At 42.2% G+C, this 16,447-nt stretch overlaps 1 protein-coding gene across 1 annotated transcript in view; it reads left to right on the top strand.

The window, feature by feature from the left end:
- Positions 1-16,447, top strand: part of DNER (delta/notch like EGF repeat containing) — a 411,277-nt gene that overhangs the window by 294,076 nt on the left and 100,754 nt on the right. The window contains exons 6-8 of the mRNA XM_069727849.1: positions 1,749-1,902; positions 1,993-2,106; positions 4,932-5,156. Of these exons, the coding sequence (XP_069583950.1) occupies positions 1,749-1,902; positions 1,993-2,106; positions 4,932-5,156 (493 nt within the window). The remainder of the gene's footprint in view (positions 1-1,748; positions 1,903-1,992; positions 2,107-4,931; positions 5,157-16,447) is intronic.

Genomic DNA, 16,447 nt, shown 5'->3' with positions numbered 1-16,447 from the left:
CCAAATAAGATGTAAGAGCTGAGACTACACTAATACATAATGAATGTGGATAGTATATCAGCCATGTCTGCAGGGAGGTACACATGAGGGAACATGGCGGCTACATGAATTTCTGAGGAAAAATTGATCCCATATATGATGTAGGAGCTGATACTACACTAATATATGATGTGTGAAGTGAATGTACTCCTATCAGCTATAATGTGAGGTGATAACCCCAGTATTATACTCCCTGAGACTGCAGACATGTTTCCTCCTGTCCATCGTGTGAGAGAAAGAGGGAGAGCCAGAGTTGCCTCCCCTATATAAGCCCCACCCTCCTCACAGTAATACACCAGGCACAAACATCTAAACTCCTTCCTCTTAAAGCAACATCACTCCTGTTTAAAATCTACACTGCAATACAAACAAAGGCTGCAGGAGTTCTCAGTCCACCCATCCCCAAGTCATGTCCACCTCCGTCTAGTCTCCGGTGGTTTCTGGAAACAAAAAACATATATCATTTACATATAGCTATATGTTTTTTGTTTCCCGAAGAAGAAGAGGTTTACACTTCGAAACGCGTAGAAAAATAAAAAAAACTTTGACAGCACGGATACAGACCAGAAACTTTCTATTTTTTACATATTTCTCTGGTGAAATTACCCGTGCATCTGTAGCAGCCATAAAACCTGGGATCAGGTCAGCATATATTGATACCATTTTTAGTAATTACTATCGGATAATACACTATTTTGCGCTATTTTTTCTCCTCAGCCGCTTATACCTATACAGTTAGTGTCACCCCATGTAAACGGACCTGTTAATGAGCACTTGAAGACTTTCATGTAGTTGATTGGCGCTCATTATTAGAATAAATTAGCCCATGGACATGAACCTTTGCTCAAATTTACTTGGTGTCCACTTATTCTCCTGGTCACCATTGTTGTCCTCCTACTGAGAAGTTGAACACTGATTGTCCAGCTAGATGAGTGCTAGGAGGTGATAGAGAGGACTGTGCAGCTGTAAGCGGGGAGCAGTTCTCTCTGTGACTGTGCGGAGCGTCTCAGGGCTCTCAGCCAGTAAAGAGGTTTTCTGGGATTAAGGTTACCTCCTCTGCATAGGCTTGCTGTGGGTAGAAATAATAAAATGAGCATTACCGCCTCCTGTTTCAGCGCTGCCTCACTGACGATCACAGTAGTCTCTGTTGACACACTGTAGAGTTGAGCGGATCAATTCTCGGGACTCCGGTCCAGGTCGGCGGTACTCGGTCACTAGATTGGAGGCCCACCAATCCCTTTCCAGCATGGCTTTTGAATAGCCAATGATCTGGGTGTTGGACTAGAGTCCCACGTATCGATCCACTCACCTCTAACAGGTTGCAATAGTGACATCATGACTACAACGTGTGACCGCTGCAGCCAAGTACTAGGCTCACCTCTGACACCAATGTAGCAAGACTTCTGAGCCCAGTGATTAGCTGCAGCGGTCACATGCATTATCCGCACACAGAACTTTTCTTTATATCTGTTCAACATCTCACATTCTGAGCTGCAGCCCTGTGTGTATAGGAGGCAGACATTTTGACTCTCCCTCCTCACAGATCCCGGTATTCAGCAGTGTCCTACCTTTTTCCACCAGGTCAGAGAACCATACACTGTCCCTGGCCAAAATGTAATTTGTTTGCTTCTCCTTTATTCTTTTTTTTTATACTTCAATATTTTCTTAATTTTCTTTGTATGTGTAACTGTTCCATTTTCTATCCTCAGGACACTTATTCCTGCCGTTGTAATGCTGGATACATTGGCTCATACTGTGAGGAATATGATGCCTGCCATAGTCGCCCGTGCCAAAATAATGCCACTTGCAGTGACCTCCCACAGAGGCACAACGGGAACAATGCGACCTGTACCTGCTTGCCTGGTATGTGATCAGCAGCCATATGTACTGGCCGGACCTGAAATAATGGCACATAATATGAGGGTAGGCGGTTTACCAATGTTCTGCACGCAGGTTACACCGGGGAATATTGTGAAGCTCTAGTGGATCACTGCTCACCCCAGCCATGTAGAAATGGTGCCACCTGTTTGACGAGTCCCAGTGGGTTCAGCTGCCAGTGTCCCGAAGGTAAGTGTGAATCTTTTAATATCTGGTAGATGAAGCCTCATAACAAGTCTGTAAGTGCCCAGGGGAACTAGCCATACCTGCCTTGTGCCAGCATTGGGAGCCTCTCCGATATTGGGTCACCAAGGTGAATTACACGCTGTAAGTATAGCACTTGTTTTCTTCCCTGAAGGACGGGAACTGTCCAGTTTTATTATACAAGTGTTGTCCCTCAGCCTGTAAGTAAAAGTAATGGACCCTCTGTCCCAAGAATAAGCCCTACGTTTCTTGAGGCCATATAGCCCACCTTATGTTTCCTTGGAGCTATGCCAGTCTGCTCATCTCACGTTTTTTTCTCATTCTTGGATTTTACTAGAAGGTTAATGGATTTTAACAATAGCAAATGTTAATGGAACGATTTATTATCAATGTATCATTTTCCTGCCATTGAATGATAATGTATTTTATGTCCTTTCACCTATTTCCATAAATCACTTATTACTCTGTAAGCCTTGACTTAAAGGGAACCTGTCACCCCCAAAATCGATGGTGAGGTAAGCTCACCGTCATCAGGGGCTTATCTACAGCATTCTGTAATGCTGTAGATAAGCCGCCGATGTTACCTGAAAGAGGAGAAAAAGAGGTTAGATTATACTCACCCAGGGGCGGTCCTGCTCCGATGGGTGTCTCAGGTCCGGTCCGGGGCCTCCCATCTTCATTCCATGACGTCCTCTTCTGGTCTCCACACCGCGGCTCCGGCGCAGGCGTACTTTGTCTGCCCTGTTGAGGGCAGAGCAAAGTACTGCAGTGCGCAGGCGCCGGAAAGGTCAGAGAGGCCCAGCGCCTGCGCACTGCAGTACTTTGCTCAGACAAAGTACGCCTGCACCGGAGCCGTGGCGTGAAGACCAGAAGAGGACGTCATGGTGACCCTATATTAAGGGTCACCAATCTAACCCAAGAAGAGGTGCAAAACCGGCTAAATAAGATTAAAATAGATAAATCTCCGGGTCCGGATGGCATACACCCACGAGTACTAAGAGAACTAAGTAATGTAATAGATAAACCATTATTTCTTATTTTTAGTGACTCTATAGCGACAGGGTCTGTTCCGCAGGACTGGCGCATAGCAAATGTGGTGCCAATATTCAAAAAGGGCTCTAAAAGTGAACCTGGAAATTATAGGCCAGTAAGTCTAACCTCTATTGTTGGTAAAATATTTGAAGGGTTTCTGAGGGATGTTATTCTGGATTATCTCAATGAGAATAACTGTTTAACTCCATATCAGCATGGGTTTATGAGAAATCGCTCCTGTCAAACCAATCTAATCAGTTTTTATGAAGAGGTAAGCTATAGGCTGGACCACGGTGAGTCATTGGACGTGGTATATCTCGATTTTTCCAAAGCGTTTGATACCGTGCCGCACAAGAGGTTGGTACACAAAATGAGAATGCTTGGTCTGGGGGAAAATGTGTGTAAATGGGTTAGTAACTGGCTTAGTGATAGAAAGCAGAGGGTGGTTATAAATGGTATAGTCTCTAACTGGGTCGCTGTGACCAGTGGGGTACCGCAGGGGTCAGTATTGGGACCTGTTCTCTTCAACATATTCATTAATGATCTGGTAGAAGGTTTACACAGTAAAATATCGATATTTGCAGATGATACAAAACTATGTAAAGCAGTTAATACAAGAGAAGATAGTATTCTGCTACAGATGGATCTGGATCAGTTGGAAACTTGGGCTGAAAGGTGGCAGATGAGGTTTAACAATGATAAATGTAAGGTTATACACATGGGAAGAGGGAATCAATATCACCATTACACACTGAACGGGAAACCACTGGGTAAATCTGACAGGGAGAAGGACTTGGGGATCCTAGTTAATGATAAACTTACCTGGAGCAGCCAGTGCCAGGCAGCAGCTGCCAAGGCAAACAGGATCATGGGGTGCATTAAAAGAGGTCTGGATACACATGATGAGAGCATTATACTGCCTCTGTACAAATCCCTAGTTAGACCGCACATGGAGTACTGTGTCCAGTTTTGGGCACCGGTGCTCAGGAAGGATATAATGGAACTAGAGAGAGTACAAAGGAGGGCAACAAAATTAATAAAGGGGATGGGAGAACTACAATACCCAGATAGATTAGCGAAATTAGGATTATTTAGTCTAGAAAAAAGACGACTGAGGGGCGATCTAATAACCATGTATAAGTATATAAGGGGACAATACAAATATCTCGCTGAGGATCTGTTTATACCAAGGAAGGTGACGGGCACAAGGGGGCATTCTTTGCGTCTGGAGGAGAGAAGGTTTTTCCACCAACATAGAAGAGGATTCTTTACTGTTAGGGCAGTGAGAATCTGGAATTGCTTGCCTGAGGAGGTGGTGATGGCGAACTCAGTCGAGGGGTTCAAGAGAGGCCTGGATGTCTTCCTGGAGCAGAACAATATTGTATCATACAATTATTAGGTTCTGTAGAAGGACGTAGATCTGGGTATTTATTATAATGGAATATAGGCTGAACTGGATGGACAAATGTCTTTTTTCGGCCTTACTAACTATGTTACTATGTTACTATGGAATGAAGGTGGGAGGCGCTGTTCCGGATCTGAGACACCCATCGGAGCAGGACCGCCTCTGGATGAGTATAATCTAACCTCTTTTTCTCCTCTTTCAGGTAACATCGCGGACTTATCTACAGCATTACAGAATGCTGTAGATAAGCCCCTGATGACGGTGAGCTTACCTCACCATCAATTTTGGGGGTGACAGGTTCCCTTTAAAGCTTGAGTTGATGTGATATGTATGCAAAATGTATGGAATGTGTGATTTTTTTTTTTTTTTGCAGGCTTTTTAGGATCTTTTTGTGAAGAGAAGGTGGATCCCTGCTCCACGTCTCCTTGCCTGAACAATGGCAGCTGTTACTCATCCGGCCTCTCATTCTCCTGCCGCTGCAGTCGCGGATACATGGGGCCCACATGTGCCCAGCTTGCGGATTTTTGTGCCCTTAGCCCTTGTGCTCATGGGATCTGTCGCAACATTGGGAATAGTTACAAATGTTTATGCATTCCAGGTAAGCTTATTCAGTCCAAGAAATGTTATTATTATTCATGTTATTATGATTGCAGTTCATTGGTAAAAAAAATGTTTCACTTGAATAGTTTAAGACTTTTGTCTCTTCTAGTTTCAAGTAGTTCTAACTTTTCTTTTCATTTTCAGTTCAAGATTAATTAGTTACATAGGTTGAAAAAAAGACCTGGGTCCATCAAGTTCAACCTTTTTCCACCAACTATACATTTCATCACTAGATTATCTATAACCCACAATGTTATATGTATTGAGGAAATCATCCAGCCTTTAAACAAAGCTGTTATAGTGTTTGCCTTTACTACCTCTTGTGGTCGGGCATTCCACAGTCTGACAGCTCTAACTGTAAAGAACCCTTTCCTGTTTAGGTCCTTAGTATGGTCTTTCGAATGTGTGCAAGTCCTCTGTACTGACCACACATATATTTATACTTAGAAATGAGATCTCCTCTCAGACGTCTTTTTTTCTAAGCTAAACAAGCCCAACTTTTCCAACCTCTCATCATATGAGAGGCCTTCTATCCATTGTAATAATCTAGTTGCCCACTTTTGAACTGACTCTAATTTCTGAATGTCCTTTTTAAAATATGGGGCCCAAAACTGGATCCTGTATTCTAGATTTGGCCTCAGAAGTGATTTGTAAAGGGGAAATAATACAGTGGGATCATTGGATTTACTCTCTCTTTTTATACATCGTAAAATCTTGTTTGCTTTTCCAGCTGCTGCTTGACATTGAGTACTGCTGCCAGCTTACTTGTAACCAGAATACCCAAGTCCTTCTCTGTTCTGTAGTCCAAAGTATGGTCCCATTTAATGTATATGTAGCAATAGGATTACTCCTTCCTAGGTGCATTACTTTTCATTTATCTACATTAAACCTCATTTTCCAAGTGTTTGCCCATTCAGATATCTTATCCAGATCATTTTGTAATATTATAATGTCAAGGTCAGATTTTAATATCCTACATAATTTGATGTTGTCACCGAAGACTGACACTTTACTCTCAATCCCATCCACAAGGTCATTAATGAAGAGGTTAAAAAGAATCGGTCCCAGCACAGATCCCTGCGGTCCCCACTGCTGACTATATCCCATTTAGAGAACGTACCTTTTACAACGACTCTTTGTTTCCTGTCTTGATTGATATTATACATGAAAAGCATTGAGTATTGAGGATAGATCATCAATGTCTGATCAGCCGGAATTGCTCAATTGCAGAGTTGCTCCGTCTTCTGATAGTGGCCGCGACTTGAGGTGGACGTGCAGTAACTAGCCGCGGCCAGAAGGTGGCAGAGCTCCACAATTTCGCATTTCCATCAGACACCGACACTGAGACATTGACCAATCAGACATTGATGATCTATCCCAAGGATAGGTCATAAATGATAAAGTATTGGACCACCTCTTTAAGAAATACAGTGTTATTTACTATATTGCTGTGATAGATGCTATGACAGATTTCATCAATCTACCATTCCTCACCCATATGCTGTCATGTTTAAATAATACATGTTTTATGAATTTATGATGCAAGGTTGAATTAAATTGGTATCTTGACTGCATTTCTAAAATTTAAGTAAAAGTGAATCTGTTATGTTGAAACTGGCATCTGATTAGCATGCAGGATATATAGAGCATGAGGAGCTAGTCAGATTAATATAAATTTCCACTACTAGGAGTTTGATTGCCTTCCCTGTATGACTGTGCATGCAGTGATAACTGTCAATCACTGAATAGGACCGCCTGCTGGACTCATAAATACCAAAACCAGAGATTTCATGACCGATTCCCTCTAAGGGCAGACACGCGTATATTTATCAGTATGTTTTTGGAGTATTTGTAACATCAACATCTATACTCACTCCAATTTTGCTCCTATTGCTAGCTGCCACCTCAGCTTCATTGCAAGTGACTTCGCATGACACTGGAGCAGTTCTGGTTAGCATTCAAGGACATGTCGTATCATCTAGCCAGAGTGCTTGTGGGTTAATTACTCAACACTTGCATCGTAAGTTCCCTACTCTGAGCTTTGGGCTAGGCTACACACTATTTAAACCTTTATCTCATTTCTTTTAGTTGCCAGTTATCGATGTTACTGATTCTGGTTCATTTCTTTGCACTGCACTGACTTAGTTGGCTGTTTCCATCCTTGACCTCAGCTTGTGTTTTGATTACACCTACTTAAGATGTTATTGTTGATTGTCCTCTTGGTACTGACCCAGCTTTCTAAGTATTCTCTACCAGCCTGTACCATTGGCAAGTAGCCACTCCGTTGACTTACCCCAGGAGCTATGCATAAGTCTAGATCCCTGTATAGGGATTCAAAACTAATGGTCAGAGTACTCCTGCTAGAGCATAGAATCATAGAATTGTAGAGTTGGAAGGGACCTCCTGGGTCATCTGGTCCAATACCCTGCTCAAAGCAGGATAGAGTGGCTCATGCAAAAACTGTCTGTGGAAGACCTTTTAAGAGCTATCAGCCTTCCACTTGCAATGTTCTCTTTCAGTTTAGCTGGCCATAAATCTGTGACAGATCGAATGCTGGTCCTGAGACAGTTGGTTAAGGACCTTTCAGAGAAAATTCAGCATTGTGAAAACTTTTAAGAGCTTCCTGCCTTTCATGGACAGTTCTCATTTACAGCTTTGGATCCTCGAAAGCTTGGGAAAATCCATGCAATTATGTAAATTCATAAGTTTCATTCTGTAGGTTTGTAGATCCAAGCAATGGGCCACCATGTAGTGAACTACAACAAAGTTCAGAAGAGTACTGTGATAGGGAAAGCTGAATTAACTTTTAATAGATCCAACCACTTCACTCTTTGACCTGAAGTAAATGGTACATTATCTAGAAAGACAGTTCTGATGCTCAGCTCCTCCTTAGGTACCTGCTTACTGGCGTACTCTTTTTAAAGACATATAGATAATTTTGAGTGCATTTGACCTTTCCCTGCAAAGTTGTCTCATTTTATCTCTATAAACTCTAAATTGACCATTTGATAAGTTTACAAGAGAGGAAAACGACTTTTGAAAGACCTCAAACACTGATATTTGCTTTTGATCAGAACAGCAGGAAGCTAGAAGCATTGGGATTTCTGTCTGATTTTTGTCCGTCAAATAGAACAAGTCCTCAGTCTTTTTGTCTCACCGGCAGGGGTTCTGACCTTGAGCGACCTATTGTTCTCATTGAGCTTGTGAAAGTGACAGAATTTTACTTTATTCATGACAGCGTATTTCAGTTACATATATAGTAATGGGAAACCATTCACAAAATAGGGTCCTGCAAGATAGCAATTATTTTATAGTGCCCTGTAGATTACAGTGTATGAGTAAGTTTGTTATAATTTGCTTTATAAAATAGCCTAATTTGGGGAAAAATATCAAGGAAATTAGATAATGGACAAAATTCATCAAGACTGTCATAGTTCAAGCCACTGTTATGACTACTGTTGTAAATTCTGTGGTCAAGCTCCCTCCTGTGGTCATGAGTGGTACTTCGGCTGGTTCTGTCTATGAGCTTCCTCTGGTGGATGTGAGTGGGGCTGCGGCTTCTGAGTTTCCTTCCTCAGGTGACGAGGTTAGGTCGTTAGGTGCTGCTCTATTTAACTCCACCTAGTTCTTTGTTCCTGGCCTCCAGTCAATGTTCCAGTATTGGTCTTGCTCTTTCCTGGATCGTTCTTGTGGCCTGTCTGCCCTGCATAAGCTAAGTTTTGCTTGTGTTACTTTTGTTTGCTATATTTTCTGTCCAGCTTGCTATATTGGTTTTTCTTGCTTGCTGGAAGCTCTGAGACGCAGAGGGAGCACCTCCGTACCGTTAGTCGGTGCGGAGGGTCTTTTTGCGCCCTCTGCGTGGTTGTTTGTAGGTTTTTGTGCTGACCGCAAAGATATCTTTCCTATCCTCGGTCTATTCAGTAAGTCGGGCCTCACTTTGCTAAAATGTATTTCATCTCTGTGTTTGTATTTTCATCTTTACTCACAGTCATTATATGTGGGGGGCTGCCTTTTCCTTTGGGGAATTTCTCTGAGGCAAGGTAGGCTTATTTTTCTATCTTCAGGGCTAGCTAGTTTCTCAGGCTGTGCCCGAGGCGCCTAGGTCTGGTCAGGAGCGCTCCACGGCTACCTCTAGTGTGGTATGATAGGATTAGGGATTGCGGTCAGCAGAGTTCCCACGTCTCAGAGCTCGTCCTATGTTATTAGTAACTATCAGGTCACTTTGTGTGCTCTTAACCACTAGGTCCATTGTGGTTCTGAATCACCAGTTCATAACAGACTACACAAGAACATGTACACGAGTAGCGTACAAACCAAGGGGACAAATACCTGAACCTGACAGATCCCTGTTTAGACTGTTAAAAGCCCTACTCTGATCCTGGTCTGTCTCTACCTGCTCTTTGAGGTTGGCACCCTAAGATAACGTTATGGCGCCCCTACTCGACGGCACCTCACCCTGAATGCTCTTAACAGCTCCTAGTATATCTATGCCTGTGTAGAAACTCACTCAGGGAAATAGGTTATACGCTAAAAACTGCAACTAACCCTGTTGGTTCCTGTACAGACTAGATATCCTGACTCCACAGTCCCTAGTGGTACCTGCGGTATACACAAAATCATACAGATACTGAGCATTACACACTGTATACAGGACAGGAGATGTGGTACTGTGCAGTGTGTATATAAAGAATAATACTTATACTAAGAATTACACCAGTATACAGGACAGGAGGAATGGTACTGTGAAGTGTGTATATACAGATGTGCTCAAAAGTGTACATACCCAGGCAGAATTTTTGCTTTCTAGGCCTTTTTTCAGAGAATATGAATGATAGCACCAAAACTTTTTCTTCACGCATGTTTAGTGGTTGGGTCAAGCCATTTATTGTCAAACTACTGTGGTTTCTCTTTTTAAATCATAATGACAACCCAAAACATCCAAATGACCCTGATCAAAAGTTCACATACCCCATTTCTTAATACCGTGTATTGCCCCCTCTAACATCAATGACAAGTTGAAGTCTTTTGTAGTAGTTTGGATGAGGGTCTTTATTTTCTCAGATGGTAAAGCTGCCCACTCTTCTTGGCAAGAAACCTCCGTTTGCTGTAAATTCCTGGGCTGTCTAGCATGAACTGCGCGCTTGAGATCTCCCCAGAGTGGCTCAATGATATTGAGGTCAGGAGACTGAGATGGCCACACCAGAACCTTCACTTTGCTCTGCTGTAGCCAATGACAGGTCGACTTGGCCTTGTGTTTGGGATTGTTGTCATGTTGGTACGTCCAAGTAGGTCCCATGTGCAGCTTGTGGGCTGATGAGTGCAAATTTGCCTCCAGTATTTGCTGATAACGTGCCTTTGACCAAGTTTCCTGTGCCTTTTTAGCTCACACATCCCCAAAACATCAGCGATCCACCTTCAAGCTTTGCGGTAGGAATGGTGTTACTTTCATCATAGGCCTTGCTGACCTCTCTTCAAATGTAATATTTATGAATGTGGCCAAAAAGTTCAATTTTGGTCTCATCACTCCAAATTACCTTGTTCCAGAAGTTTTGAGGCTTGTCTCTGTGCTGTTTTGCATATTGTAGGCGAGATTCTTTGTGACATTTGCTCAGTAATGGCTTTCTTCTGGCGACTTGACCATGCAGCCCATTTTTCTTCAAGTGCCTCCTTATTGTGCATCTTGAAACAGGCACAGAGCTAGTTTTCAGAGAGTCCTGTATTTCCGCTGATGTTATTTGTGGGTTTTTCTTTGCATCCTGAGCAATTTTCCTGGCAGTTGTGGACGACATGTTTGTTGGTCTACCTGACCATGGTTTTGTTTTTACAGAGCCCCGGATTTTCCATTTGTTAATCACATTTTGAACGCTGCCGACTAGCATTATCAGTTTCTTGGATATCTTTTTTTATCCCTTTCCTGTTTTATACAGTTCAACTACCTTTTCCCTTAGATCCGTTGACAATTCTTTTGCTTTCCCCATGACTCATAATCCAAAAATGTCAGTGGCTGGATGAAAGATGCAAGAGTCTGTCTGGATCCCAAAAACTCACTCAGCTTTTATTTATACACACTGATTACAAGCAAACAGGTCACAGGATGCCTTTACCGTTACCTTTAGTAGCCATTCAAACCCATTTGTGTCAACTTCTGTGCATGTTACCAGGCCAAAATCACCAGGGTATGTGAACTTTTGATCAGGGTCATTTGGATGTTTTGGGTTGTCATTATGATTTAAAAAGAGAAAACAACTGTCACGATCCACTTTTTGGATTTGTGGCAGCTCTGGTTCCACTCAGTTTAAAACTTATTTCCTTTTGGACCATCGGGGGTTAATGTCAGTTTTCCTCGCTGGCTATCTTTTGTTACTGCAGTGCTGCTGGGTCAGCTGATGCAGGTGGTGACCACTCCCACAATGCTTTAAAAGGTCACATGATGCATCACCTGACTGTTGGTGATATAGTTTCTTTCTGGAGACCAGCCTAGCAGGAGCAGCTATCTGTGTCAGCCACGTCGGGTGTTTGGAGTCTAGTTGCTGTTGTTATCTGCAGTGTGGAGCTTAGCAGTGGTGTTCATAAGCTAAGGGTGGTGTTTTTGTCCCCTTGTCCCTTTTGGTGTTTGTCACTCTCCACTGTGTGTATTATCTGCAGAGGTGAGGCTAGTGCTCCTTGCCAGCCAGTAGGCAGTGCACTAGCCAGGGCAGTAATAGGTGACTACTAGGGACGAGGCATCCTGACGGCGGTGGGGGGAAGGGCCTGCATAGGGCATTAGGGGAGTACAGGGATAGGCTCAGGTATGAGCTCAGGTGGTGACCATCCTCCATTCCCTACAGGTAGGGCCTTCCTCTCACCTTTTCCATTCCATTGTTTGTGAGTTGTGCTGTCCGTTGACCAACCACCCGTTGGGTCGGGTCACACCATGACAACACAGTAGTTTGACAATAAATGGCTTCACCCAACCACTAACCATGAGTGGAGAAAAGTTTTGGTGTTATCATTCATATTCCCTGAAAAAAGGCCAAGAAAGCAAAAATTCTCCCGGGGTATGTAAACTTTTGAGCACAACTGTGTACAGAATAATACAGATACAGAGAATTACACCCTGTATACATGACAGGAGAAATGGTACTGTGCAGTGTAAATACAGAATAATATAGATACATATAATTACTGTATTCCCAGTATACAGGACAGGAGAAGTGGTACTGTGCAGTGTATATACAGAATAATACAGATACTGAGAATTATCCCCAGTATACCTCCACACCATTATAGCATATAGTGATGATCTGTCCTTGTCTATACCTTGCGGAGTCAACACTATATACTATATTATATGTGATATGAAAGTGACTGACAGAAGCAATAGAGAAGATTGTGAGGAAGTTGAAACCTTGTGTTTGGAATCACAATGAGAAGTAAACACTGAAACATCTATTTTAGTTTAATCTATAGACCCCTCAACATCACAGAGGAGTACAAGGGTCTGTTACATAATCAGAGGACTCGAGCTGCATAGACTGCAACAGTAATGATTATGGGAGGTTGTAACTACCCAGACACTGACTGAGGTCATGGTTCTGCTTTCAACTTCAAAGGAGAGAAAATTCCTCAGTTAGTTGGAGTATAACGGACAAGTCTAATGGTTTGTTGAAGAACCAACAAGAGGATCCCTAGGATTTGTTACTTGTAGCAAGGAAGAGCTGGTTGGGGAAGCTGCTGTTTGCGAAAACCTTGGTACCAGTGACCACAATATCATTTCATTTTGCTTTACCTGCAAAACCACATACTTGGGCTGGAAAGGCAAAAACACCTAATTTTGAAAAGGCCCAATATTCTAGATTAAGCCCTTCATCCCCAAGCCGGTTTTCAATTATCTCACCAGGCCAAATTTTACAATTCAGTCCATTGTCCCTGATTCTGAGATAGTTTTTTTCCCATGACATGTTGTACGTTACAGTATATTATTGGTGAATTTTGGTTGCTATTATTTGCATTTATTTATGTAAAAAAAAATTTGAAAATTTCTAAATTTTCAAACTTATAATTTTTATGTCCTTAAACCAAATAGTTATACCCTACAAAATAGATAATAAATAACATTTTCCACATGTCTACTTTACGTCAGCATCATTTTTTTATTTTTAAGTTAGAAGAGTTAAAAGTTTCTCAGCAATTTTTCCAACAAAATTTACAAAACAATTTTTTCTAGGGACTTTACCCCTTAACGACCATTTTTAGATTTCTTTTCTTTGCTCCCCTTCTTTCCACAGCCATAACTTTGTTATTTTTCCGTCAATATGGACATGTGAGGGCTTGTTTTTTGCGGGACGAGTTTTAATTTTAAACAACACCATTGATTTTACCATTTCAGGTACTGGAAAATGGGGGGAAAATTCAAAGTGTGGTGAAATTGCAAAAAAAGTGCAATTCCACAATTGTTTTTTTTTTCTTGTATAATGTTCACTAACTTCTAAAATTGACTTGTCATTATGATTCCCCTAGGTCATTACAAGTTCGGAGATACCAAACATGTATAGTTTTTTTTTATTTAATTTATGAAAAGAATTTCCAAAGTTTGTTAAAAAAAAAAAAAAAAAGATAAATGGTGCCATTTTCCGAGACCTGTAGCGTCTCCATTTTTCGGGATCTTGGTCTGGGTGAGGGCTTATCTTTTGCGCACCGAGCTGATGTTTTATTGATACCATTTTAGGATAGATACAATGTTTTGATCGCCCGTTATTGCTTTTTATTTCAATGTTGCAGCGACCAAAAATATTTAATTCTGGCATTTTGATTTTTTTTCTCATTTACCGATTGGATTAATTCTTCTTGTATCTTGATGGATGGCGTGTTTCTGAATGCTGTGATACCAAATATGTGTTTTTTTTTTTTAATTATTTTAGTTTGAATGGGGCAAAAGGGGGTGATTTGAACTTTTATATATATATTTTTTTTACTCTTTACTTGCTTCAATAGTCTCCATGGGAGACTAGATGCTGCGATCATCTGATCACTTGTGTTCGAGAAGGAATAATTATGAAATAGTTTTTTTCAGTTCTATATACAGTGTGTCCTGTTGTGAATTCTGTTGTCAAGCTCCCTCCTGTGGTCATGAATGGTACTTCGGCTGGTTCTGTCCATGGGCTTCCTCTGTTGGTTGTGAGTGGGGCGGCGGCTTCTGAGTTTCCTTCCACAGGTGACGAGGTTAATTCGTTAGCTGGCTGCTCTATTTAACTCCACTTAGATCATTGCTCCATGCCACCTGTCAATGTTCCAGTATTGGTCTAGTTCACTCCTGGATCGTTCTTGTGACCTGTCTTCCCAGCAGAAGCTAAGTTCCTGCTTGTTTTTCTTTAGTTTGCTATTTTTCTGTCCAGCTTGCTATTTTGATTTTTGTCTTGCTTGCTGGAAGCACTGTGAGTCGGTGCGGAGGGTCTTTTGCGCCCTCTGCGTGGTGTTTTTGCAGTTTTTTGTGCTGACCGCAAAGTTACCTTTCCTATCCTCTGCCTGTTCAGTAAGTCGGGCCTCACTTTGCTAAATCTATTTCATCTCTGTGTTTGTATTTTCATCTTTACTCACAGTCATTATATGTGGGGGGCTGCCTTTTCATTTGGGGAATTTCTCTGAGGCAAGGTAGGCTTATTTTTCTATCTTCAGGGCTAGCTAGTTCCTTAGGCTGTGTCGAGTTGCATAGGGAGCGTTAGGAGCAATCCACGGCTATTTCTAGTGTGTGTGATAGGATTAGGGATTGCGGTCAGCAGAGTTCTCACGTCTCAGAGCTCGTCCTATATTATTTGTAACTATCAGGTCATTCCGTGTGCTCTTAACCACCAGGTCCATTATTGTCCTTACCACCAGGTCATAACAGTACAGGTGGCCCAAAGTATTAATGCATCTCAATAGAGGGATAAGAGAAGTTCTGAGACCATTTTTTTTTCTTTGCACTGTGTTTTGTCTCTCTTTTCCCCTTTACCTCTGGGTGGTTCAGGATACAGGTGTAGATATGGACATTCAAGGTCTGTCCTCTTGTATGAATAATCTCACTGCAAGGGTACAAAACATTCAAGATTTTGTGGTTCAGAATCCGATGTTAGAGCCTAGGATTCCAATTCCTGATTTGTTTTTTGGGGATAGATCTAAGTTTCTGAATTTCAAAAATAATTGTAAATTGTTTCTTGCTTTGAAACCTCGCTCCTCAGGTGACCCTGTTCAACAAGTGAAAATCATTATTTCTTTGTTATGTGGCGACCCTCAAGACTGGGCATTTTCCCTTGCGCCAGGAGATCCAGCATTGCGTGATATTGATGCGTTTTTTCTGGCGCTCGGATTGCTTTATGATGAACCAAATTCAGTGGATCAGGCAGAGAAAATCTTGCTGGCTCTGTGTCAGGGTCAGGATGAAGCGGAGATATATTGTCAGAAGTTTAGGAAGTGGTCTGTACTCACTCAGTGGAATGAATGTGCCCTGGCAGCAATTTTCAGAAAGGGTCTCTCTGAAGCCCTTAAGGATGTCATGGTGGGATTTCCCATGCCTGCTGGTCTGAATGAGTCTATGTCTTTGGCCATTCAGATCGATCGACGCTTGCGTGAGCGTAAAGCTGTGCACCATTTGGCGGTATTATCTGAGCATAGACCTGAGCCTATGCAATGTGATAGGACTTTGACCAGAGCTGAACGGCAAGAACACAGATGTCGGAATGGGCTGTGTTTTTACTGTGGTGATTCCACTCATGCTATCTCCGATCGTCCTAAGCGCACTAAGCGTTTCGCTAGGTCTGCCACCATTGGTACGGTACAGTCGAAATTTGTTTTGTCCGTTACTCTGATTTGCTCTTTGTCATCCTATTCTGTTATGGCATTTGTGGATTCAGGCGCTGCCCTGAATTTGATGGACTTGGAGTTTGCTAGGCGCTGTGGTTTTTTCTTGGAGCCCTTGCAGTATCCTAATCCATTGAGAGGAATTGATGCTACGCCTTTGGCCAAGAATAAGCCTCAGTACTGTACCCAATTGACCATGTGCATGGCTCCTGCACATCAGGAGGATATTCGCTTTTTGGTGTTGCATAATCTGCATGATGTGGTCGTTTTGGGGTTGCCATGGCTACAGGTCCATAATCCAGTATTGGATTGGAAATCAATGTCTGTGTCCAGCTGGGGTTGTCAGGGGGTACATGGTGATGTTCCATTTTTGTCTATTTCGTCATCCACCCCTTCTGAAGTCCCGGAGTTTTTGTCGGATTACCGGGATGTATTTGATGAGCCCAAATCCAGTGCCCTACCTCCTCATAGGGA

This window comes from Ranitomeya imitator, chromosome 5 (genome assembly GCF_032444005.1).
Source record: "Ranitomeya imitator isolate aRanImi1 chromosome 5, aRanImi1.pri, whole genome shotgun sequence".
Lineage (NCBI taxonomy): Eukaryota > Metazoa > Chordata > Amphibia > Anura > Dendrobatidae > Ranitomeya > Ranitomeya imitator.
Note: the sequence above shows the minus strand (reverse complement) of the source record. Positions and strands in the feature narration are given on the sequence as shown.